The 26,484-nt window shown below is 36.4% G+C and overlaps 1 protein-coding gene across 1 annotated transcript in view; it reads left to right on the top strand.

The window, feature by feature from the left end:
* Window positions 1-1,608: 1,608 nt before the first annotated feature.
* fry (Protein furry) overlaps window positions 1,609-26,484 on the top strand; it is a 153,777-nt gene continuing 128,901 nt past the window's right edge. Inside the window, exons 1-22 of the mRNA XM_071661031.1 lie at window positions 1,609-1,741; window positions 2,550-2,768; window positions 3,288-3,493; window positions 7,028-7,195; window positions 7,537-7,757; window positions 8,667-8,860; window positions 10,505-10,687; window positions 11,148-11,355; window positions 12,410-12,547; window positions 13,711-13,945; window positions 14,376-14,554; window positions 14,734-14,958; window positions 15,957-16,100; window positions 17,914-18,142; window positions 18,407-18,591; window positions 19,042-19,220; window positions 21,054-21,181; window positions 22,281-22,470; window positions 23,157-23,336; window positions 23,877-24,053; window positions 24,269-24,418; window positions 24,738-24,904. Coding sequence (XP_071517132.1) covers window positions 2,566-2,768; window positions 3,288-3,493; window positions 7,028-7,195; window positions 7,537-7,757; window positions 8,667-8,860; window positions 10,505-10,687; window positions 11,148-11,355; window positions 12,410-12,547; window positions 13,711-13,945; window positions 14,376-14,554; window positions 14,734-14,958; window positions 15,957-16,100; window positions 17,914-18,142; window positions 18,407-18,591; window positions 19,042-19,220; window positions 21,054-21,181; window positions 22,281-22,470; window positions 23,157-23,336; window positions 23,877-24,053; window positions 24,269-24,418; window positions 24,738-24,904 — 3,889 coding nt within the window. The 5' untranslated portion in view covers window positions 1,609-1,741; window positions 2,550-2,565. The remainder of the gene's footprint in view (window positions 1,742-2,549; window positions 2,769-3,287; window positions 3,494-7,027; window positions 7,196-7,536; window positions 7,758-8,666; window positions 8,861-10,504; window positions 10,688-11,147; window positions 11,356-12,409; window positions 12,548-13,710; window positions 13,946-14,375; window positions 14,555-14,733; window positions 14,959-15,956; window positions 16,101-17,913; window positions 18,143-18,406; window positions 18,592-19,041; window positions 19,221-21,053; window positions 21,182-22,280; window positions 22,471-23,156; window positions 23,337-23,876; window positions 24,054-24,268; window positions 24,419-24,737; window positions 24,905-26,484) is intronic.

Genomic DNA, 26,484 nt, shown 5'->3' on the forward strand with positions numbered 1-26,484 from the left:
CAGGGGAGAAGTATGAAAGGAAAGATACTTGCACACACACACACACACACACACACACACACACACACAAGCTTGAGCTTCTGCAGTGTTTAAAAAGGTTTTTGGTAACACCGTGACTCATTTGTAGGATAAGACGGTATGTAAGAGGGTGGGTGTCTTGGAAATAAAATGTTTGAGGTCAATATGTGGTATGAAATGGTTTGATCAAGCAAGTAATGAAAAGGTAAGTCATTGGTGTGGTAATGAAAGAGGTGTGGTTGAGAGAGCTGAAGAGGGTTTGCTGAAATGGTTTTGACATTTAAAGATAATGAGCAAGGAAAGGTTGACAAAGAGGATACATGTATCAGAAGTAGAGGGAAAAAAGAGAATAGGAGACCAAATTGAAGATAAAAAAGGTTTTGAGCAATTATGGCCTGAACATGTAGGAGGGTGAAATTTTTTTTGTGTTGAAGGCTCAATTCACGGGCAAAAGCCCACATCAAGGCCGGGCCTAAATTGGAAAACAGAAAGAATTGTGAAACAGAAAAATACAAGGTAAAGAATTAAGAATTTTTTTTGAAAAAGTGAAAAATCTTTTTTTTGAAATGTGTTAGGTCATAGTTATTGGGGTAAACATGAGAGGTTAGAGAGTTTCAGAGCTTCTATGTATAGGGAAAGAAGTAGGCATCAAAACGGCCCACCCTTGAGTTGCTGATGGCCACACAATAATCATGTAATGCATTAGCTTACCGAGTATTGCATAGTCTAGCTAGTGGAGTGGGTACATAAGCAGCCAGCTCTCGGGAGCAAAAACCAAAGTAAAGGTATGCATGTGGTAGGGTGAATTGGAATGATGTGGTATACAGGGTTTGATGTACTGTCAATGAACTGAAGCAGGGCATGTGAAGTATCCAGGGTAAACCATTGAAAAGTCTGTTGGGCCTGGTTGTGAATGGGGAGGTATGGTTTTGGTGCACTACACAAGATATCAAGATGTGAGTGGATTTAGCCTTTTTATTTGTCTATTCTTGATGCTGCTTAGCTAATTACAAAGGATTTTTTATTTTCCTGCTACTGGAAGTAGTGCTTTGGGCTGCAGGAGCCTTTAGAAATATCATATGTTACACCATGACTCTTTCATTGAAAATTATTCTCGGGTAAGTATGAATAGAATGATATCAAGGGTCAAAGACAAATATGTATATATATGTATATCAGGTATGAAAGAAAGAATATTTTTTCATACACATTTGCCATTTCCTGCATTGGCAAGGTATCATTAAGGTCAGAGGACTGAGCCTTAGAGGAAGTATCCTCACCCTAGTATATGTTAAGTACCTCTTATCTGCCTTTGCTTGAAGAGGAAGATGAATGTGTTGGTTGGGTGTGAGCTTGCTGCTCTGGCCAGGATTCATACATACCAGGGTTTGGTGAATCATAGCTAGTGATTCTGACTACTCCAACATGTACTCTTGTTGTATACATATTCAGCTGATGCTTGTATATAAATTGTATCCACACTGTTTTAATTAAAATTATTTTTCTGTTGCAAGCTTTAACATGTGAGGTATGGCGGATTCTGATGATCTCACCGATGATGGTGGGTTGGCTCAGGCTGTGAATGAGGAGGTGATTGTGAGCCTGTCTGCTGTTGCTGCATCTTCAGTATCTGGCACTCACAGTTCAACTGCCTCTCAAGCCACCATAGCCTCAACAGCTTCCACCGCTTCATCTGTAATGAACCCAACACCACCTCCACCTGGTAAGCGTTATTTCGTAATAAGATATTTTTGCACTAAATGTTTTTGATATTTGCATATGAACATTTTTTTTATAGTACCATAATTCTGTGCAGTTATTTTTACATGACTTTTTCCTAACTGACCTTGGGATGAGATTTAAGGAGATTTGTCAGACCTTGTTTACTGGATTGTAGCTTTCTGCACACTAACATATAGGGCTTCTTGAGACTAGCTCACAGCTGCCCCAGTTACTTCCTCTAATTACATTAAGGGATTACCCATCATATTGCCATCTTATTGATCTGTGCAGATGATAAATGTTTCCTTTTAAGCATTTAAGAAAGGCTAGATATATTAGTTGAAGACCTGACTTAATAGGAATTGATTTTTAGCTCATTTATGCCTTGCTTATCAGAGTGCCTTAGGCAGATTTGCTGGACTCCTTTTGTCACAGAATTGAGCTGTGGGGTGCTTTGAGTCTTACAGTCTCTCGGCACAAGGGTTATTATTGAAAAAATCTTAATATATTGATGTGGGAGTTTTAGGGACGATCTTTGCCAACGTGCTGAGTGAAAGTGTAGATTACAGTTGTGTGGAGGAAAACTAGTGTTTTAGTGGACAAGAGACCTCCAAACCTTGATATTAGAGGTCAAGAAGACAAGTGAAATATGTGAATATAAATACTCTTCATAGCATAATGAAAGAAGTAGAAATAGTAAATTTATCACTGCTTTATATCTGTTCAGTACTTATTTTCTAAATTACTGAATATTTTTGATATAAGATATTGAAAAACTATTTATGAAATGTTTTGCACTTTGCTGGTAGTAATAAGAAATTAAAAATGAAGAGGACGAAAACCTTACCTCCCAACCTTCGACGGTCACTGGTGATATCCTCTGCTAATAACCCAAACAATAACAGCAATAACAATAATTCTCCAGTAGCAGCAGATGATACAGTCTCACTCTACACATACCGACTTCATGTTGGAACTCACCAGACGATTGAACTCACCCTTCAGAATCCTCCAGCCTCACCAATAAGGTTAATTTTTCTTGTTCTATTAAAGCTTTTCGAAAAAGAATTATGCTTTTAAGAGTATCTGTACTTTATTCAGAAACGTTTTGCAGGAATGAGTGTATATACAACTGATTACAATATACAAATTATAGAATACAGTATCCTTTACATGTTTTTTAAGGGAATATGCCTTTATTTACTTAGCGTTTGAGTATGTCAAAAATGCTCAACAAGAATATTTGCTTTATTGATGAAATATGAAATTGAGCTTCCACTTAATGTCTTTAACAGATAAATTCACAAGATGTAATGGAAGTTAACTGTATCCTGGGAATTCGATTTAACTTTTATTAAAACTGATATATGGACAAGACTTTATTTCTCTGTGAAATGAAGTTTCATGTAGATTTTTTCATATTCAGCATGACGATTTCATTAGTTATTATTATATGAATCATAAGTGAAACGTGTTTTTTCATGGAAAGTAAAGTCTTATTTTGCGGTTTTGCATGCTTTTCGGATGTGATTATTGCAAAAACACAGTCACAGGCAAAGAGAAGACAAGGATTCCAAAGAGAGTCATGCACCAGTCACCCACACTTCCTCCACATCCTCTCTCCATTCAAGTGGAGAAGGCTCATCACTTCCCTCTCCTATACTGTCACCTAGTCTTGGGCGCAGATTTGTTGCACCTGGTGTTGCAGTCTTCAGAAAATTACTTCTTGATCGACTTACTTCTTCTAAGCAAGGTATTCGATCCAAACGTGGTTAGCGCTGGTTAGTGCTAGTTTCCAAAGCTTTTCCTTGTAGCTAAAGGTTAGTGCAAATTGTGGCTGTGTATGGCTCTTCATAAAATAAAATCAGTTTGAAGAATTTGATTAAAATAATTTTCATATGGTCCTATTATGTGTAGCTAAATGAATTATTCTTAAGATATTTAGTGCTCTGGATCTGTATACTTGGATGGCATCTTTACAAGTTTACTCTCTGTGAGTAGATCAGCCTGGCAGAATTCTTTTGTTTGGATATGTAAAGAGTATATTTTTTATAGTGTTGTTTTCCATCAGTTTAGTAGTTGAAGAAGGTGTTTTGAAGAGCAAAAACTGAAACTAAACACAGTTACCTAATTGACCCTCACATTGCTGTGTGGAATTTTGATGGCAGACGTTAATATCCATTGACTCTCTCATCTCTTATCTTTACAGTTGTAACTTATCAGTCAAAGGTGATAACAGATGATAAACCAGACTCAAGCATTTTGTGCTAACGTCAGTGTTGATTGTCATATCTTGTAGACCACACTGTTTTTTAACATCTTCATACAGGATAGTGTACATTACATTACATATTTCATTTTCACATCAAATGTCATGAAAAGTATACATTCCTCTCATTATGGCAAAAGATTGAGTACTGATTTAAAATTCAGCGTTTTCAATCTGCTTACGTAATGTTTCGTCAAACTTATAATGTTGCTACAAATCCTATTAGAAAAATGACTTCTGCAGTGTATCGTATCATAAGTTCGAATGATACTCAAGTGCAAGAACCACTTGAAAATGAAGGTAAGTGTTTTAATAATTTTTATCCCTTACTACTCTTCCCATTGTACAACGTTATGCAGTAGGGAGTTGTAATAAAGAAATTAAGTGAACTGATAAAAAGAGATCCTCCCCTCCAGTTTTTATTTTTCCAAAAGAAGGAACAGAGAGGGGAGGCCAAGTGAGGATTTTCCCTCTAAGGCTGTCTTCTGTTTTCCATGCTACCATGTTAATGCAGGAAATGGCAATATATGTATATATATATATATATATATATATATATATATATATATATATATATATATATATATACACATTATTGTGTATAAAGTATAAAAAAAAAGAAAAAAAAAAAATATATATATATATATATATATATATATATATATATATATATATATATATATATATATATATATTCCATGTGTGGCGAGGTGGCGATGGGAATGAATAAAGGCAGACAGTGTGAATTGTGTGCATGGGTATATATGTATGTGTCTGTGTGTGTATATATATGTGTACATTGAGATGTATAGGTATGTATATTTGCGTATGTGGATGTGTATGTATATACATGTGTATGGGGGTGGGTTGGGCCATTTCTTTCGTCTGTTTCCTTGCGCTACCTCGCAAATGCGGGAGACAGCGACAAAGCAAAAAAAAAAATATATATATATATATATATATATATATATATATATATATATATATATATATATATCTTTTCTTTCATACTATTCGCCATTTCCCGCGTCAGCGAGGTAGCGTCAAGAACAGTTGACTGGGCCTTTGAGGGAATATCCTCACCTGGCCCCTTTCTCTGTTCCTTCTTTTGGAAAATTAAAAAAAAGAGAGGGGAGGATTTCCAGCCACCCGCTCTCTCCCCTTTTAGTTGCCTTCTACGACACGCAGGGAATACTTGGGAAGTATTCTTTCTTCCCTATCCCCAGGGATAATATATATATATATATATATATATATATATCTTCTTCTTTCTTTTACACTATTCGCCATTTCCCGCGTTAGCGAGGTAGCGTTAAGAACAGAGAACTGGGCCTTTGAGGGAATATCCTCACCTGGTCCCCTTCTCTGTTCCTTCTTTTGGAAAATAAAAAAAAAAAAAAAAAAAAAAAAAAAAAAAATAATGAGAGGGGAGGATTTCCAGCCCCCCGCTCCCTCCCCTTTTAGTCGCCTTCTACGACACGCAGGGAACACGTGGGAAGTATTCTTTCTCCCCTATCCCCAGGGATATATATATATATATATATATATATATATATATATATATGTCGTAGAAGGCGACTAAAAGGGAAGGGAGTGGGGGGCTGGAAATCCCCCCTCTCGTTTTTTTTTAATTTTCCAAAAGAAGGAACAGAGAAGGGAGCCAGGTGAGGATATTCCCTCGAAGGCCCAGTCCTCTGTTCTTAACGCAACCTCGCTAATGTGGGAAATGGCGAATAATTTGAAAGAAAAGAAAAAAAAGATTTATATTCATATTTATATGTATTTATCATACTTAGTCGATGTCTTCTGCATTAGTGAGGTAGCACAAGGAAACAAACGAAAGAATGGCCCGACCCACCTACATACACATTTGTATACATATATATCACAGAAACCAGACAGTTTGAACACTTATAAAAGGATGCTGAGAAGGCAGCATATCAAGGCTTAGTAACAAAATGTGTCAGAGCTTGAGTGTTAGTGGGAACATCATAAAACATTCATTTTCATTTCCAAACTAATACATTTCTTTGCCTTTACCCCCTCTACATATTTAGATCTCATTTTGGCTGGGATGGAGAACTGCAGAATGTTAAATTAGGGCAAAGTAAAATGCTGGCATTGCTTGGTTGGGCCAACATTGAGTTTACACCAGGTTATGGTAGCCAGTATATGTTCCTTACTTGGAGCCCAGTGTTTCAGACTGTGCCAAGTTTGGACGTGTGACTGTGAATTCATAAAACAACTATGTCAGACCAGATCAAGAGCTTTCTGGGCCAAATTAGTTCTCATTGTCTCATCTACTTTGAAATGAAACTACATTACACAGGACAATGTTAAGTGGGGAATGTCTGTATTCACTCTGTAGACAGTTGATTTCAGTGACACTAATGTCACTGTGCAGAGATCCACCTTTGCACAATGATTATATGTATAAGTCAGTTTTCTCAGAAAGTGGTACAACAACACAGAAGAGATGCAGTCCAAAATTAAAGCTGGGAAGTTTTTGGTTATGGGGATCCATAAGCATGGGAAACCTAGTAGTGGTAATTGTTATGATTCTTTAAGGAAAGAGTAATTAGTGAAAGTTTCTACTTCACCCTGTACTTAAAATCACTTGCCTGATCCTCTGTTCTACTGCACTTTCCTCATAATCTTGGTGCCTTGATATTTGATATTAAATGTATAGTAAATGTTTTACTACTGAATAAGGAAGTCAAGAAAAAGTCAGTTATGTAAACCTGTGGATGGTAAAGGGATCACCACATGTTTATAGTGGGAGGTAAACCCTTACATGTCATCTGCTTGGCATCACTGTTATCACTGTTAATTATCCCCACTATAATATTCAAACAACTGAAGTGCACTATAGCCACAAAAATTCTTGGGTTTGGTTCTCTTTTATTTACTCTCATTGTATTGTACACTTCAGTAGTGTGGTTACATTTTTCTTGGATATTCCTCTGAAACAAAGATTCTATATCATCAGGGTTTATTCCTTTTGCACTGATTTCACAGATGGCGATGAAGTTGGCGAACGTGGACCTGGAGATGGCAGAGAGGCTGGACAAGATGAACTTATTGAAATTAATAGTGATGATGAAAATGATCAGCCATCTTCTGCTCATGAAAATGGAACAAACTCTACTGAGCCTCTGTCAGAGTGCTCTCACACTGTACTCTCAGGTAGGACTAGAGACATGTATTTGCTTTAACCTTTGCAAGCAAAGGGAAATCAAAGATCTGACTCTACCTGTACTGTATATGATGAAAGATATCCTTTGCTCACGTATATAGTCAGCTCTAGTGCATTACTCTCTTATTTGGGCACAAGTCTTTGATTATTGTACACAAGCATCCTGTATTCCCGTATTTTCAAAATGCTTTCTGTCACATCATCTTGAAAGAATTCACTGTTCTCATTTGTAGATACATTGACAAAAGATTTACTAATTACAAAATGATTTTTATCAAAATTGATTAAAATGTAAGTCTGTTTTTGGTCTGTCTTTTTCCTGCACAATCAGATTCCAGCACAGAAAACAGCTGTAGTGGTGGTGGTGGGAGCATTGGCAGTCATGGGTCAACACTCTTACCATGGGGTGCTCGCAAGGAGAGAGCCCAGTTCCCAGCTACAGTCCATGTTGACACAGACCTTCGCCCAGGAGAGTTTGTTATGCGCACGCTTTTTGCTGAATATACAGTAATGGCAGAGAAGAAGATTGAAAATGTTATGCAGGAGCCATTAGTAAGTGAAACACTTACAGAGTTTGTTGTGATACTCTCATTACCCCTTTCTCTGCAGCAGGGTTGTGACCAATAATGTGTCTCCAGTGCAGGGAATATTTGAAATAAAAGTACTCATTTTTTTAGTGTGACATGCTTATCTCAGATTAAAAAGATATAGAACTCATTTAAATACAATTCTTTATGCCACTGATGTGAAGCATCAAATGGTTTGTGTTGTCAATAAGTTAACACTGTCAGATCTGTTAATATACAACCATATTTTTCTTGCTTTTAATACACTAGTACCCTAGTTTGTATTGGTTTATGTAAGCGAATAGCATGTATAGATATCTTGCATGAATTTAAGGAAATTTTGCATTACAAAAATATGAAAAATCCTTGACCTTCCCTCTGGTGCTGCTACAGAACAGTGTTTTCATATTGCTTTCTCTAAGTCCCAAAGTTATTTTATCCATAATGAGAAAACTGATCTACTATATGGCCGCAAATGGTGGGTTGCAGTGGAAAATGAAGTCATCTATAATTATGTTCCAATACCTTACATGGCATTTTTAAAAGTAGGAATCCATAATTTTACTAGCTTTATTGTATGTAGAAAAATGAGACAGAACCTGCGTGTGCTAGTTTAGTGAAAGAGTTAAGGATGTAATAAAGGTTACGCAATGGGAAGGATATTATTTATGTTTTTTCTTATGCTTGTTTGCATTTTCTGTTTTAGTGAGGTGGCAGGAGGAACAAACAGTTGAGTCTTTGAGTGCAGTGATGGACATAGTCTTTTGACTTTTACTTTCTTGCTGTTTTATTATTGAAGAAGGCTATTTTCTCAGAGTTTTTTTTAGTAGCTTCTTTTCTTTGGTATTCATTCACAATGTATAAATAAATATTGTGTTTATTATTTCAATTGTAGGAGCGTAGCCTGTCAAAGAGCCTGCAGCGTGGAGAAGACCCAACTTTTGATCAACTGTTGCTTGCATTTGGATGTGTGGCTGAACATTGCCTGCCATCCCTTTTACGCACACTCTTTGCTTGGTATGATCGCCAGGGAGTGGAATGGGGAGCCACTGACAACAAATATAAACAAGATCCCAGCAAGAGTAAAGGGTAAGATTGTGATACAAATTATAACTCGTAGGTAAGAGAATACACATAAAAATTTTGTAAATTGAGAAAACTAAGATAGTATGAGTGTATACCACCACCTCATATATAATTGCTTTCTTCTCACAGTTAGTGGAGTAAATAGGGCAGAACAGTGATGTTATGAAGATGTGTACTAGAAGGAACCCTAACATTATTAAGCCTTTCCAGGCACTAGTAGATGTAGAGAACTTCCTTTTTGCTCCAAAATGTGAAAATATCAGTCTAACATTTTGTAAGATAACCTTTTAATTATAAAGCATGCCTATACAACTCTGAAACAATGAAAGACAAAATAAAGGAATTACTGATGCCATATGGCTTGTGCAAGTCAGAAATATGAGTGAAGGGTCACTTATCTTTGTTAAGGTGTGTAGGAGCTTGTTGAAAGTGCAAGTGAATCAGAAAAAGTTCCCTACTGCTGAAAGAGATGGGTTGTCACAGTGCAAAATCAGTATCGATGTGGAAGAATTTGATGTTATGAATAAGATTATGGTAGGTATTTTATTCCCTGGGGATACGGGAGAAAGAATACTTCCCACGTATTCCCTGCGTGTCGTAGAAGGCGACTAAAAGGGAAGGGAGCGGGGGGCTGGAAATCCTCCCCTCTCGTTTTTTTTTTTTTTTTTTTTTAATTTTCCAAAAGAAGGAACAGAGAAGAGGGCCAGGTGAGGATATTCCCTCAAAGGCCCAGTCCTCTGTTCTTAATGCTACCTCGCTATCGCAGGAAATGGCGAATAGTATGAAAAAAAAAATTAAGAAAATATGATCAGTAAATATTACTGAGAGTAGAGCAGTGCAAGGGAGAAGAATTGTAGGTTGGCAAAAAGCTTTGATGAATGGAAAGAATTTAAGTATAGAGTGTACAAGAAACTTTCATAATGCATTTATCTGAACTGTAATATGAAACCTTGATTTTTAAGGTCAGGATGGGTGAAAGAACCATAGTGATAATTAAGAGGATGTAGGGAAGTATCTCTGAAGGTCTGAGAAGTAGACAATAGTAGCCATGGATAGGTGCAGTGAGTTAATAGAGCTAAAACTATTCCAGTTGAGGTTGCCATTCAAATTATCCTGCACGCAGTGAAATACTTTTTGTGTTATAGTGTCGTGAGTGGAGACTTGAGAGTCACCTGATGACCCATCTTAGGGTGATAAGTGAAAAAGTAAAAAGCTCTTATGTTGATGTGATTTGAAAATGTTTGTGAGTGACCTTAGAGGTTGTATGAGCTTGGTCCATCCCAGTGCATGGAAAGGGAATGAGTTCATGACAGTGTAAAGTTAGGTAGTACAGTTTAGTATAGATGGAGTGGAGTTTGTCAAGTTAGGCTTAGCATAATGTGTGAGGAAGATTAGAAAAGCTAGAAATATATAAAGATGGGGAGACAAGCTAATGGATGAGCAGACAAGCTTATGGATGAAAACACATGAGCAGATCAATATGCTCCTTTATGCAATGAAATTTTGACAGAAAAATTTGTAACATCCTCTTTTAGCTTTCCTTTTCATATTGTTAGTATTATTCGCAATCTTTCCATATTTTGTATATAACACAAGTCTTTCTTGATTAGTGAATATTAAGTCTGATGAAGAACTCCTTCATTAAAGGGTGGATGCAGGGTTGTCAGTTGACCGGGAAACCATACAAGAACGTCGGGACCTTGCTGTAGAGTTTATATTCTGCTTGGTATTGATTGAGGTATTAAAACAACTGGCTGTTCATCCTGGGCATGATGATCTTGTTCGACACATTGAAGATATTGCCTTTAAACACTTCAAATACAGAGAAGGGTGAGTTATTTCTTTTTATGTATTTGTACATACTTTTCAGTCTTGATGCTCTAAGTCCTTTCTTATTCAAGGTGGGTGCCTCTTGACCAGATATATATTCAAAAGACTTTAATTGAAAAGTGAGGCATAGAATGGATAGGTAAAAATATGTGGTGAAGGTCAGGATGATATTCTATACTTAAACAGTTTTTGGGATAGGTCGACTTATGAGTGAAGGTGACATTATCTCTTCCTTAGAAGAGATATCATATGAAAAGAGTAAGTGTTTTAGTATCATTTATTTCAAAGGCTAAGGTGGAAAAGAATCAGGAAAAGAAAAACAATTGAGGGAAAGGAATTAGAGAATAATTTGATTTGAGAAGATATTGGTGAACTATTGAATTGGAGAAGGGTATCTAAATATTTTAGATTATTGTATCATTATTACTGAACTATGATACATATTTTGCTTGTTTCACAGTGTTCAGAACAACCCTAACGGTGAAAACATCAATATCATTGCCGACTTGTATGCGGAGGTTATTGGTGTTTTGGCACAATCACGTTTCCAGTCTGTAAGGCGACGTTTTATGGCAGAACTGAAAGAGTTGCGTGCAAGAGAGGCATCATCAGTCACAACTCAAAGCATCACATCACTCTTGATGGGAATGAAATTTTTTAGAGTCAAGGTATGACAAAGTTTTCTCATGTATCATTACAGTCACTCAATATCGTGATGTGCTCCTGTGTTTGAATGATTAATTTGAATTATTAGAGAATTAGAAATGTTATATTAACCCATTGAAGTCATTAGTCAGAGGTCAGTTACTTTTTTCAGTAATTTTCATTACTTCAGAACTTAAGCTCTTTTAATATAGTGTGGAAGTTATTAGAATTTCAGCTAAGCTGGATATATAACTGTGACTGGCGTGCCCCCATAGTGAGGTGGGTTTTGTTGCTAGGTGATTTTATAGGAAATTACTTAATCTTATTGTTTGGCTGCCTCATTATTATTGTGTTTATATTTTAATATTTTTCAAAATCCTTCATATATTTTCATATATTTTGGTGGTTTAATTTATATTTGAATATAGATTAATTCTACTTGACTGTATAGGTGTTTTCCACAACAATGATCAGGTTGAGGATGGCATGATGTATTTTTTTCACTGCTGAATGAGAAGAATAAAGTTACATGACAAGAAGGAAAAGGCACATTTATGGCAATCTATTTTGTGCTATGAATCAACTTTTAACTATTTTCATGTTATGTTTACTGTAGATGATTATATGCAAGTAAACAAATATACCATACAACATTTCTATGAATTATTTTTTATCATTAGATTTTTACTTGTGTGAATGATTATTTTGTATGCCATGTTATAGGTATTTTTTATTAAATTTTTTTCTGTGTTGTTATAAAGATATGGTCCTTATGAATGGTCCATGTCAACATTGCATTTTCATTTGCTTTGCTAAATAATTCCCTGTGATTTCCTCACTTTCTGTTTTTTAGGCTGCCATACATAATCCATGTACAGCTTTCCTGATTATCCTGGATATTACATTATGCTTGCATTTTAATGGTATCATATCTCAGTCTGTAACCAAGCTACAGTTGCTTCTTCATGGGTCAGGCTGTTTGAGATTGGAGTCTGTAGGCTTATGTATCTTCATGGAATGCTTTGATTCATATTATTCATGAATTTACAAAGTGTAAATAGCATATTTTCTCAACAGATGGTCCCCATTGAAGAATTTGAAGCATCATTCCAGTTCATGCAAGAATGTGCACAGTACTTCTTGGAAGTGCGAGACAAGGATATCAAGCATGCTTTGGCTGGCCTTTTTGTAGAAATTTTAGTACCCGTGGCTGCGGTAAGTTGAAACATTTTCAGTAACTTTTGATACCATATGGAAAAGGAAAGCATACCTCACATAAAGAATACAGCAAAAGAATATATTCCTAAAATGGACAGCAATAGCTTCAGTATCTCAAAAGTTTTAGTTAATCCAAATAAAGTTGACCAGTCATGATTATGATTGACCTGACTATAATGAGTGGATGATTATTTGACTTTTAAAAGCAGTACAGTATATCAGTTGATTGTGTGCATGTAAATGATGTAACTTCATATGTAGTATCATTGACATTATTAATTGCATTAAAAAAACAGCACGGTTTATCAATTCATTGAGTACATGTAAGTGATGTAACTTCATACATGGTATTATTTGTGTTAATTGTTATATTCAGGAAGTAAAGAATACCCGTAATGCTATGCAGGGGTCCTTTATTTTGAAGAAATGTTTTAAATTGTTACTTTTTTCTTGAAAATATACTATGATAACAGTGAAGGAGCTGTCACATTGGTACACAAAGCCTGATAATGGTAAAGTACTGATAATGGGGTATTTCAGTAGTAAAGAGACAGACTGGGGGAATTTGGATTTTTATGGTCACAGGAAATCATGGAGATGCAAAAATATAGAGCTTGTATAGGAAAGTTCCTCGTACTAGCATGTCACTAAGCACACTAGAATGAGTGGGACTGATGCACCATCATTGCTAGATCTTATATTCACATATATTAGCATCAGTATTGAAAATGATATACTGTATCATTATATGATTTATCATATTGAACATCATCTTTATCATAGAAAGAATAACAGGCAGTGTGTATGAGAGTGTGAAAAGTATGTGACACTGTATTGAACATTATCAGATGGGTTTTAGGCACATGAGGATTTTGTGTGCTGCTTTGTGAGCTTCTTCATTAAACTCATTCTGCCTTGGAAGTGTTTTCATTTTTGCCTCATTTTCCTTGGTGCCTCATTCCCTTCTTCAACCACTTTATTTTTTGATACCATAATGCTGTTGTTAATGGTGATAGGAGGTGCTGTAATGTATAATGCATAGTATAAATTTATTTGCTGTTTCACATAATGTATCCTCATTCTGCTGTTAGGCTTTGAAAATTACATTTTAAATGCATTTAAGCTGTAGAGAAATTTTCATTGTAGAACTTGTTTTTCAGACTGTGAAGAATGAAGTGAATGTCCCATGTTTGAAATACTTTGTAGAAATGCTGTACTCAACAACTTTGGATATGGCAACTAAGAACAAGCACCGCTTAGCCATATTTCCCCTTGTGACATGTTTGCTCTGTGTATCTCAGAAAACGTTCTTTCTCAGTAATTGGCATTACTTTCTTGCCATGTGTCTTCAGCACCTTAAAAACCGAGACCCCAAGATGTCTCGTGTAGCACTAGGTAGGTACTTGTGTGATAGTTTGTCTCTAATGTGTAGGGTATAATAATTTTCATTGCTGAGCTATAAATTGCAGTAATTAAGGTTCATATGTGTATATGATTCTTCAAAAATTCAAATTCTTTGTCTTTTTAATCCACTTAAGGTAATTCACAGTGTAAAATGGTTGATGCCTTACAATTAAACTTATGATGTATGAATTTTTATGCGCTGTATTTAATTGAATACATATATCACACCTATGATGTTTGTTTTTTGTGCACTGAACTAATTTGATATATTTATCATGTAAAAGTAGCCTAAATATTTGTATTATCTTGATTTTTCTCTGATGTTTTCTTGACTTCATAAATCATTGTTTTGGTTTCAATAAAATTTATGTTGTTATAGTTCACAAGTTTACAGAATTATGAATTTTGTTATCTCTTGCAGAATCACTGTATCGCTTGTTGTGGGTATACATGATACGCATCAAGTGTGAGAGTAACTCTGCTACACATTCTCGCTTGGCCAGCATTGTTAACTCTCTCTTCCCCAAAGGTTCCAAGGCTGTTGTCCCAAGAGACACCCCACTGAATATCTTTGTGAAGATTATCCAGTTTATTGCACAGGTAGGTTTGGAAAACAATTGAATTTTGACTGGTTTTAAGATTTTTCATAGATGGCACAGCTTTCTGTTTTTCGTTGTTTCTTTTCTTCAGTCATGGTTACATGTTCCTTTCCTTAGTATTTTATCCCTAGAATATACATTTTTTATTTAGAAATGGCTTATTATATGCTTACTCAACAGGAACGCCTAGACTTTGCTATGAGAGAGATTGTATTTGATTTGCTGTCAGTTGGGCGTCAGATAAAGATCATCATGACCCCAGAGCGTATGTCAATTGGCCTTCGAGCCTTTCTGGTTGTAGCTGACAGTCTTCAGCAGAAAGAAGGTGACCCACCTATGCCTCGAACAGTTGGTGTTCTTCCATCAGGCAACACACTTAGAGTTAAGAAGACTTTCCTTAATAAGGTATGTGTTTTATTACACAAAGGTTACTTTTATAATGATCTGTTGCAATGCTGATATTTGATAAACATTTCTGGAACATCCTCTTCTTTCATACAACTTTTGAATTTACATATGCTTCTTCAGTAAGTGACTGTGCCTGTACCTGTTACTGTCCAGAATCAAGAGATTTTTTTTGGAGGAAAGGGGAAAGGAAAGGTAGAGATATTGAATGGATACTCATAGGGCTCAGGTGAAGTTGGGCCCTAATGGTCTCTCCTCACATTGATTCAGTGACCACTAGTGAGAGTGCCTTAGGCCTGTTATTGCCCAGAAAAGATTTTTTTCATGGCATGAGTTTAAGGAAAAGAAATTAAATGGATGATTACGGGCTGTGCCTGCAGTAGGAGCATGGTTTTTTCATCCTTCCTACAGAGCCCTATAAGTATTTAAGAATATACTTATATTAAGAAAGAGATACTTATGAAAATGCTGTATAAAACTGAGAATGTAAGCTTATTCAAAGCACACAAGGAGATACAGTATGAAAGTAAAGTGTTGGTAATTGGTTATCCAAAATAATCAGTTGTACCAAATTATACAGCCCTAGATTTCACTCCTGACTCCTTTATAGGTAAGGAAATCTTTAAATCTTTATCACAGTTTTTACTGAAACTACTTTTCAAGAACTCTCCAACAGACACCTCCCAAAGTCAATAGCTCCCACAAACCATCCTTGTTCATACACATTGATTAGAAGCTTGTAAGATGACTAGATCTTGAATCACATCTCATAAGTCCTTAAGTGGCCCTTTTATGGTAGTATTCCAATTTGAGAATATGTCTGTTTGATATAGCATTTGCAGAAAAAGTTGCCTTTCTGTAAGTAAGCAAAATTTCTTGTATTTCCTAAGAATTATCATTAGTGACCATCACAGTTTTTTATATTTATTTATTAGAGCTTGGCATGTGCAAATGATAAAACAAATTGTCGTGAATGTGATTATATATAATACCTTCAGATGCTAACTGAGGACACTGCAAGAAATATTGGGATATCTGCCTACTACCCACTTGTTCGAAAATCTTTCAATGACATCCTTAAGGCCTTGGACAGTCAGTTTGGTCGACCCCTCATGATGACAACAACGCAGAATGTCAACAAGGTAAGATACAAAGAAATATGTATGTAAATGTATTTCTAAACCAATGCATATTTATTTTACCACTCTTTGCAGGATGATATTTGAGGAAGTAAGGACTTAGCATTGCTGAAAGCCTCAGCATCATAGTCGAAGATTTAATTGTATTTTTAAGAATCCATGCACAAGAAATTATTATGTTAGCTTGGCTGTTGCATTGATGAACCAGTCATAATTTCTTGGGACCATAAAAAGCATTGAAATCTGTGATATGAGTGAAATGCTTTGGCAATTATGTATGAGTGAGTAACCCCTGTCAAGATTTTTTTAGAGACAGGGCTCATTCATTTCTTGCTTGGTGGTTCATACCTTTGTCCTTTGCCACCATTTGCTGTATTTATCAGTTTTGGGTTGACTGAGTACTTCTTTGAATCAGCTATTGATTTTTGTTTAAAGGTTTTGATGTTGACTTTAGATGAATTTCCTATTTCACTGGGTAGAACACTGAAAAGACTACTTTTCTCTGACCAGGGCTTTCATAATTTTTTGTCTGATGTCTTTTTTTTTCCATTTGCTGTCATGCATAGCTTACCATTTATCTTCCTCTTCTTTTATGGTAGTATAAGTGGAGTTCTTTTAGTGTTTCATGATAGTTCACATTTTATTTTCACTGCTTTATAGTGTTGGTATCAATCAGTATCTAAAGAATGGTAATCATGTGTCCTCTCTCTCTTCTCTTTTTCATTGGAGTCAAATTCAAGGCCTCTATCCACTCACTGTTACTTGGCTTCCTCAACTCAGGTACCGTGTATTTTTTCATTTGGATCATGTATATCAGATCTAGATACCTGAATATGATTTATTCCTTTAGAAACTGATGTGATAATGGAGGTGCCTGTTCTTTCTATTAAACCCATCATTCTATTTTGAACTCCATTTCCAATTTTTATGGGGTGGGTCAGGTACATGCAGCTTATGAAATCACCATCACATCCTCATGATCAGTCTGCTAAAGTGAAAAATGACTTCAAACACTTACTTTAATGATTCTTATTTTTTGACTTTGCTCACAAAGTTGATTAATCATTTAAAACCGACATTTCCTTTTACACCACCTTTATTCAGTAAATGCTCCCTTGGCATCCTGTCCTCTGTCATTCCTCTTTACTGCATCATCAGAACTTATTGATCTCAGTGACTTAATCTTGTAGTTGATCATTTTTCTTTTCATTTAGCTCAGATAACATATTTTAACCTATCGTCCATCTTTATGAATTGACATAGGTTCAAAGCAAAGATATTTAAATCTTTGTGAGTTATGAACACAGAGGTTGCTGGGTGCTGTTTCTGCACATACCGTGACAAAGATACATATACGTATATATCTATGCTCTATTCTAGGATTAGGTCTGGATTATGATTGTAGATTTTTTGACTGGCTTCAGTAATTTTCCATTTATCTTCGTCAAAAATAGTTGAGAGAAATACTGATAAAAATGCTTATTAGAAGGTGAGATGCAAATTTAGATGTTGCTTTGATGTCTATACTCTGTAGGATTTGTAAGTACCTTCATGAGGAGGCAGTTTTACACTCATGGAGCCCCTATGTCTTGAACATTCTTTGCTATCATACAGCCTCTTGAATTTCTATATGCTGTCTACATATACCACGTCCTCATTTGTGAATGAGGTACTAATCTGAGTCCTGGTTTAATTTGAGCTCTCTGTCCTGGAATTGGAATTCTGAATCCTTGTTGCTGTACATGCATGTGTAATGTTTAATCATATATTCTTTCAAGTGATGAATGATATGTAAAGTCTTTTATTTCTATTTTAGGAACCTGATGAAATGATCACAGGTGAACGCAAGCCCAAGATTGATCTTTTCCGAACATGTGTTGCTGCTGTACCTAGGCTCATACCAGATGGAATGTCTGGCAGAGATCTAGTAGACTTGCTTGGACGCCTCACTGTGCACATGGATGAAGAGCTGAGAGCTTTAGCTTTTCAGAGCCTTCAGAATCTTGTGTTGGATTTTCCTGAATGGCGTCATGATGTTGTGTATGGTGAGTATTCACTTTTATTGTTTTATAAAAGTTGTTATATTTTTCCCCTAATTTTGATATTTCAGGGATATTTGTTTTTGGTTTAACTTTTTTTTTTTTATCTTCATACTACCTTTGTATACTAATACCTATATATAACCATTAATTGGGAACAAGACTAACTTAGAGCATAGCATGATGAATACAATGTATTTTGCATTGGTCCTAGGTTTAGCATTCTAAGGATATTGGATTGCACACTTAGATTTTCATTTCATGGTTCAGGCTTCATTCAGTTTTTGGTGAAAGAAGTTGGAGATACATCACCTCAGTTACTAGACAATGGAGTAAGGATGTTACTACAGCTGCTGACTGCTTGGAAGAATGCTCTTATGAATACCACTACCACCACCAGTGTAAATAAGCGGGATCCAGGTGTTGGAGATCTCCATCATCTGCATCTTCATCAGGTATATTTGTGTATGAGACTGTTTGCGGAAATGATATTACAAACAGATTAGATAATTGTATTGAAATTTAATCCTTGGGGACAGGGGAGAAGATTGCTGCCTATATATCTCAGAAAATGTATTGAGATTTTATCCATATTTTATCCTTTCTTATCCTCAGGGGAGAAAGATTGTTGCTTATGTATCTTCTGCATATCTTAGAAGGGTGCTAATAGGGGCAAGAGTGGGAAGGCTGGAAATCCTCCCATTTTGTATTACTTTTAAAAAGAAGGAATAGAGAAAGGAGTCAAATGAGGACTTTTTCTTTCTAAGACTCACTTATTTTTTCCTAGTGCACCCTTAAGTACACGGTATATAAAAAAAAAGTTTAAAAAAGACCAAGGATTAAATATATGAATAATTTAATATTATGGAATCTAGACAAACTAATTTATCATTCTTTATTCTCAGCGAGGTGATCATAATGATGTTCTGCGATTGGCTGAAGGCTTTGCATTGGTATTGTTATGTAGCTGTCGCCAAGCTCCACGCAGAGTGGCAGTAGCTATCATGAGAGAAGTTAAAGTTTTATCCAAGGCTCTAGGAGAAGAAGATCCTGTCAATCAACCTGTAATAGATGTCATGGATAGGTATATCTTCGTGACTTTTTAGAGCTTTATAGTGTACATTAATCCTTTTTATTTTTCCGTACCCGTTTCCATTCACTTCTAACACATATGTCTTCTTAGTCATTCTCTCAGTCATAATCTGCTTATTAACCACACTTCTCCCTTACAGTTATTCTTTACAAGTTAAAATCTCTTCACACCACATTTTATCCTCATGTATTTCATTTTCAATACATCTACCCTCTTCAGTTCTTTTGTATTTAGGGTACCATACAGCACCATTAGGATTACATTACCTTCAAACATACCCATCTTGGCCCTCACAGACAATGATCTGTTTATCCACAAACTCCTCAATGCATTCAGTACCTTTGCTTCCTTACCCACCGTATGGTTCACTTCAGTTCCTATAGTTCTATTGGTTGCCATGTCTATTCTAAGGTACCTGATCTTTTCCACTTTCTCCAAGTTCTCCCCATTCAGACTCACATTCAAACCAACTTTTCTTGACCCCCTTCTGAATTTCACCACTTTATATTTTCATTTTTTTTTTCAAACCATTCGCCATTTCCCGCGTTAGCGAGGTAGCGTTAAGAACAAAGGACTGGGCCTTTGAGGGAATATCCTCACGTGGCTCCATTCTCTGTTCCTTCTTTTGGAAAATTAAAAAAAACAACAGGGGAGGATTTCCAGCCCCCCACTCCCTTCCCTTTTAGTCGCCTTCTATGACATGCGACATGCAGGGAATACGTGGGAAGTATTCTTTCTCCCCTATCCTCAGGGATATTTATTTACATTTATTTATGTTTATTTACATTAATTTCCTCCTTGCACATACTTCAAAACTCACACACCAGCTTCTGCAGTTTCACATGAGTCATTCATGAGAGTCATGTCATCTAGAAACAGCAAAGTGACTCTCCTCCTAGGCCCCCAACCCCAAGCATACTATGTACATTTTTCCTTATCTCCAAGACCTTTGCATATATGTCCCTCACCACCCTTTCCATAAACAGATTAGATATCCATGGTGATGTCCCACAATCACCTGGAACCACTAATCCTCCTCTTTTCCAACCAACGTGTGCATACTGCTATCCAAGAAAAACTCTTCATTGCATCTAGTAGCCTTTTTCCCTGCACTATAAACTGTAATCATAGTACCTTCCACAAGGCATCTTTGTCAGCAGTGTCATATGCTTTCTCCATATCCATAGATGTCCTATACAAATCCCTTTCTTTCTTTGTGTATTTCTCTCATAATTATTTCAGGTAAAATGCATGGTCTAAAGATCCTCTGCCCCTTCTGAAACCACATGCTCCTCCCAATTTCATACTTCGTGTATACCTCCACCCTTTCACTCTGTACTCTTCTAAACAACTTACCAGATGTATAGACATATACCCTTACAATTCGAGTGTTCACTTTTTTCCCTCTATATTTATATCTTGGTGCGCCACACCATGGACCATACATTTGTTGAAAATTATGACTAACCAGCCAACAAAACTGTCAATCCCTTTCTTGAGAAATACAGCTGCTTTTCCACATTCTTAGATGATGCAAAATTTTTGCCACCTTCTCTCCTTTCACAAAACCTTTTGGCATGAGTGTTTTACCGTGCATGTCTCTCTGTCTCAAACTTTGTTATATTACTATAATGCAAGCTGTAATCACCTTATTGTTTGTGTTATGTGTTTCATATATATTTTTTTAATCACCAGTACTTAATTTTCATGATTCTTATAAACATCACCATATTGATATTTCTAGTTACTATTCTTTAAGTTGTACTTGTTTTATTTAATGAGATATGTCTCTTCTTAAAATGTAATCGCTTAAACTTTCGATAGATGGTGTGGATGTGTTGTAGAGAGTTTGTTAACATTACTACCCCCTGGAGAGAGGTCTGCAGTTGCTGCTACCACAAATATTGATCTTCAGTGGCTTGCTGATCGCAGCTCATCTGTATGGACAGGAGGTGAGTGTGAATATCTTTTCATTTTGTCTTTAAGTTGACGAGTACTGGAGAGTTGATAAGGTTTATTTTGTCCCTGGGGATAGGGGATTAAATATTGTGCCCACATATCTCCTATGTTTCTAAAGAAACAACTTACAGGGCTGGGAGTAGGTGGCTAGAAACCTTCCTCCCTTGTATTATCACTTTCCAAACACAGGAACAGAAGAGAGAGCCTATTGAGAATTTGTCCTTGGAGACTCCTGTTGGAGTATATGAACATGCCTGAAAGTAAGCAGGATGAGAAGGTAGAGATAGGTGATATTTTTGATGAGTAACCTGGATGTTCTGGCTCTGAGTGAAATTAGATTGAAGAGGAAGAGGGAATAATGATTTTGGAATGTTTTATGGTAAAGTTTGGGGTTAGTGAGAGAGCAAATGTGAAGGACAGGGTGGTGCTTGAGAAGAAGGAGCTGTGGGACTGTGTTAAAGAGTGTGAAGAAGTAAGTTTAGGATTGATGTAGGTTAGAATGAAATTGGGATGAGAGTAGCAAGAGGATTAAGGAAGAAAAGAGACCATTTTGGGAAGAGTTAAATAAATTCCTAAGCAGTTTTGATGGGTTATCGAATCTTGATGCGAAGGGAGGATGTAAGTGGGAAGCATGGTGTACCTGGTGTAAATGAAAATGGGAAAGAGCTTAATGAGTTTTGTGTTGGATGAGAAATGGTGATTGGGAATACTTGGCTTCAAAAATGGTTATACATAAGTGTATGTTTGTGGTAAGGGTCAAGATTACAAGGGTCTTGAGCAAGGGCAGGTCTTTATTATCTTTAGGGTTAGGTGGAGGCATAGAAGGTGAATCTGTTGCTGTTAGCATATGACTTAGTTCCTGTGGTGTACGTGGAGAGAAACTACAGAAGGTGGTGATAGAGTTTGGGAGACTGTGAAAAGAGCAAGCTGAGAGTACATGTGAACAAGAGTAAGGTAACCAAATGGATGTGACAGTGAGTGATGTGGGGCTAGAAAGGTGAGGAGATGGAAGGATGGACAGATAAATAAACAGATGCATTGGTAAAATCCCATGAAAGAGTCACTTTTAATGAAATGCTTCTTTTATTACAGGATTCATGGAAGACAGCAGTGTAAAGAGTGTTAGTGTTCAACACCTCGTGTGTGAGGATGTATGGGCACTTGTTTTGTGTGGATTTCTTCTTAATGGTCGAGTTCTCAGCTTTTGTCCTCAGGCTGTCAGTCATGCCTGGCCAATTGTTTACACGAGAGCTAACTCACTCTATTCTATTGTTGACCCAACGTAAGTTCCTGTGGTTCTCTCATTATTTCACATGCTTTGGATTTAATTCAAATCATGTATAGTGTTGTTTTTTTTATTAAACATTTACATCCGATGAGCTAGGAACTGAAAATTGTCACTCTTGTGCATTGATACATCTGAATGTTGGAACAGAAGGAGCAAAGCAAGGATTTTTCATACCTCTAATCCTCAGCAAAGCTTCACGTGCCTTTCTGTTGTTTCCTCATGCTGCTTCACACTTCATATGTCCTATCGGACAAATCCACCCTTTTCTGTACTTTTCATTGTAGGGGCTTATGCTTTGCTCCTATACAGCATTGTCAGGTCTACTACATCATCAAAGATGGCTTATGCTTTGCTCCTATACAGCATTGTCAGGTCTACTACATCATCAAAGATACTCTTCTTTTCACGCAGTCTTCAATGTGCCAAAGACCCTAACCGCCGTCACTCACCCTTTGACTTAACTCAGCTTCCATGGCTCCATTTGCTATCATTTTCATTCCCAGTTTTCTAAAACACAGCAAACATTGCATGAAAATACAGAATGAGGGTATCTGTTAGTGAGAAAATTATACTGTAATGTATAAAGTTCAAAATGTTTAGATATGACTGCTATGCTGAATTGTTTGAATATATACAGTAGGTAAGTGGGATTATTATTATGCAGTTTTCTTTCTTTACAGGCCCCCTAATGACAATCGAGCATCATTGCTTCGTAGTGCAACTCAAATGAAAAAGCCCATCAGTGAGCGAGATGTCTATATGAACCTTTGGCGAAACTATGTTGTTCTTGCCTGTCGTGTAGTTCCAGCAATTACCAAGACTCCTGTCATTAGATGTGCTTCCCCAGACATCAGTTTAGGGTATGTTTTTTTTTACAATGAAATTTAGTGTTGATGATATTTCAGTGTTCAGCCCTCATGAGGAAAAAAGGCATATGTTGAACAGATAGAAAAGGAGCAATATGCTGTGTAGTGAGGGGGCTATGTGCTTTCAATAGACTGTACCATGGCATATAAAGCAGTCAAGATCAACTGTGGAGTAGTCTTTGGGGCTTGGCTGTGGATTGTAGGCACTTGTTTAAGCGCATTGTACTTGACAGCTCGAGATTAGATGTGTGGCAAATGAGGCCATTGTTCATTTGTCGGTGATGTTACCTTGCTGATGTGGTAGAGACAGTGTGGCAAATGAGGCCATCATTCATTTGTCGGTGATGTTACCTTGCTGATGTGGCAGAGACAGTTAAATGAAAAAAGATATTCTTATAATATGACTATCTATAAAACTAATGGTGGGAGAATAGAACAGTCCAATTCTTTCCTGGTGTTGCCTCCATTGGTCACCAAGACCACCTAAACAATTACTGAGCTGAAATTACTTTTTTATATTCTCTTTGTCATCAGATCTTCACCAGACAGTGGAGCAGGTGGTGAGAGAGGGGGAGAGCGTCCCTATCCTGGCTATTCTGTTTCACCTCTCTGCTTATACAAATTGCTTGTGCCCCTTCTCCGCTGCGAGAGTGCTGATATGCGTGAAGCTGTTACTCTTGCCCTTGGGAAAATCAACCATTTTGCTCTTAGGTAAGCTTCACAGATTTTTATATCATTTCATGTCAGTCATAAGAAAAGTTAGTGAGATTTTAATCAGTTAACCTTTAAATGTCAGGAGTTGACCCATAAATGGCATTTTAACTTTTTCAAAGAGTTTGTGATTTATTTGAAATGAAAGATATTTTCACTTTCAATAGAACTTGTTTATCAGAGCTTTTAATGTAATTATGTTTTCTAAAATTTAGTGACTTGATGGAGGAGCTTTTTCCATACATTCGTGAAAGCATAGACCGCAAGCAAGAGAATATGCGTCGTCGGCGTCGTAGGGATGCTCTGAGAGTCACCTTAGTAAAACTATTTGAGATGATTGCTGAACAAGGCACCTTTGCTCTCAGGTAATGACTGTGTTCGCATTGTTTGCTGTTGATTTAACATGCATTGCTACTTAGATTACTTTTGAATTGATTCAGGTACATTCATAAGTGTTAAGATTACTTTTGAATTGATTCAGGTACATTCCAAGTGTTAACTTTGAAAACAGCCAATTTGTGTTGTTAATGAGTTCTGTAAAATATAGAAAGCTGCATGTTGCAGTGTAGTTGTACTTGAATTTTATAGTTTTTATACCGTGATGTTCCATACTTAATTTTTACATGATGTTTGTGTTAGGTATGCTGTAATCTGTTGAGTTTCCTCTTTTCCTTAATCCTGTAGTGAAAGTGTCATTGATGGAGACACTGGAGCCTTGCGAAAGCGTTACTTGGAGTACATGGATGGTGCACGTCTGTACCTTGAGAGTGAAAATGATAAAGACAATACACTCTTGCAGATCAAGACTCATTTTTGTCACTTTGTACGCAAGCTTATTGGGAGTTTTTCTTGTAAGTATATGAAAACACCTTGCTTTACTGAAGGATTAATTTTCAAGTGCATTTTTGTTGAAACATTCATCAGTTTTGTGCATGAAAATGTAAGGTCTGGTGTACTTATTTATTATATGGTCATAGATGTTGAGATCCCAATATGAGCTTTAGACAGGCCAAATCAGGGACTGTGGGGGCTAGCAGCATTTGTTAGGCTTAATTGGAATGGATTAGAAAGGAAAATTATTATTGAATATTAACATTAGCATTAAGGGTAATTGTATTTAGTACCATTAGTGGTCCTACCACCCTGTCTGTGGCTGTTCAGCAGTCATAAACTAGCAATAAATAATGTCACTAGTGTGATGCTGTCAGTTGATGGCACCAACCTATCTCTTATCCTTTATAGCCAGCTGGGTCAGTATTATGATTTACAGCCCAAAGTTCGGGTTGGCAGGTGGTAACATATTCTTGGTTTGGCTTGTGTAAGACAGAAAAATTTCTCAAGACTTAATTTTCATTTAGAACCTGATGGCAAGTTGATGATTAGAGGATAATAGTGCAGTTTAGAGTCAGTTTTTAGGGAGAGTATGAATTTCATCAGTTATGATAAACCTAATGTGAACAAGACCAGATAATTTGAAAGTGTGTTCAGTAGTAGATAAAATGTTCTCCTGGCAGTGGAACAGGAGGAAACTTTTTAGACTGACTTTATGGGATTTAAACCCCACTTTTCCATCATCAAAGACAAAGTTTCACATCAGGTTATAACATAACCTCATGTGAAGCTTTGCTTCGAGGTTATGAGACTGGTGCACTGATATCCTATGTAATGATTGAAATACTGATAAACATACAAAGCCAGGAATATGGTTCTAGATCCTCACAATAAATGGTAGTGATGCCTGGATCAAGAAACATTTTGGAAAGGACCCAAGGACTCTGAATACAGTGACAACATAATTGTCATATATCTTCATGTAAAGTAAGCAATAAGATAGTATTCAGAAAAGAATATAGATATATTTTGGTATAAAACCTTATAGTGTTCAGAAAAGAATATAGATATATTTTGGTATAAAACCTTTGACATACAGTGAGTAAGGGTATTTGTCTGTGTTTGCTAAATTCTTGGAGTATAGGCATCATTCTAACTCTTTCTCATGCTGCCAACAGCCAGAGTTCTTTTGTTTTTTCTTGCCAGTACTGTGTGGCCTCTAGCTAATGACTTATTCATGCAAGCAGCCAGGATTTAGGAGCAAAAACCAATGTAATACTATTAGTGGTGTGGCTAAGTCTGCTTTGGGATTTCCAGTTGTCCTTTAATTTCTCTTAAAGCAAGTGGCATGACAGTATAACAGCTATCAACTGCAGGGATTAACATGTCACACCTGTGATTTGATGGTATATGAAAAATCTGAAGAATTCAGATCTAACAGATATTCCAGTCAGACAGAATTTCTTTGTTGTGATTTTAACAATGAAATAGAAAATTCTTTAAGAACATCTTGATACCCTGTGACCTGCTGGATCTTGAAAACATAGGATTTGAACATTTAGTTTGGACCTCTGAATCAGCAAGGGTTGTGATTAGCTGG

Source organism: Panulirus ornatus, chromosome 73, assembly GCF_036320965.1.
Source record: "Panulirus ornatus isolate Po-2019 chromosome 73, ASM3632096v1, whole genome shotgun sequence".
Lineage (NCBI taxonomy): Eukaryota > Metazoa > Arthropoda > Malacostraca > Decapoda > Palinuridae > Panulirus > Panulirus ornatus.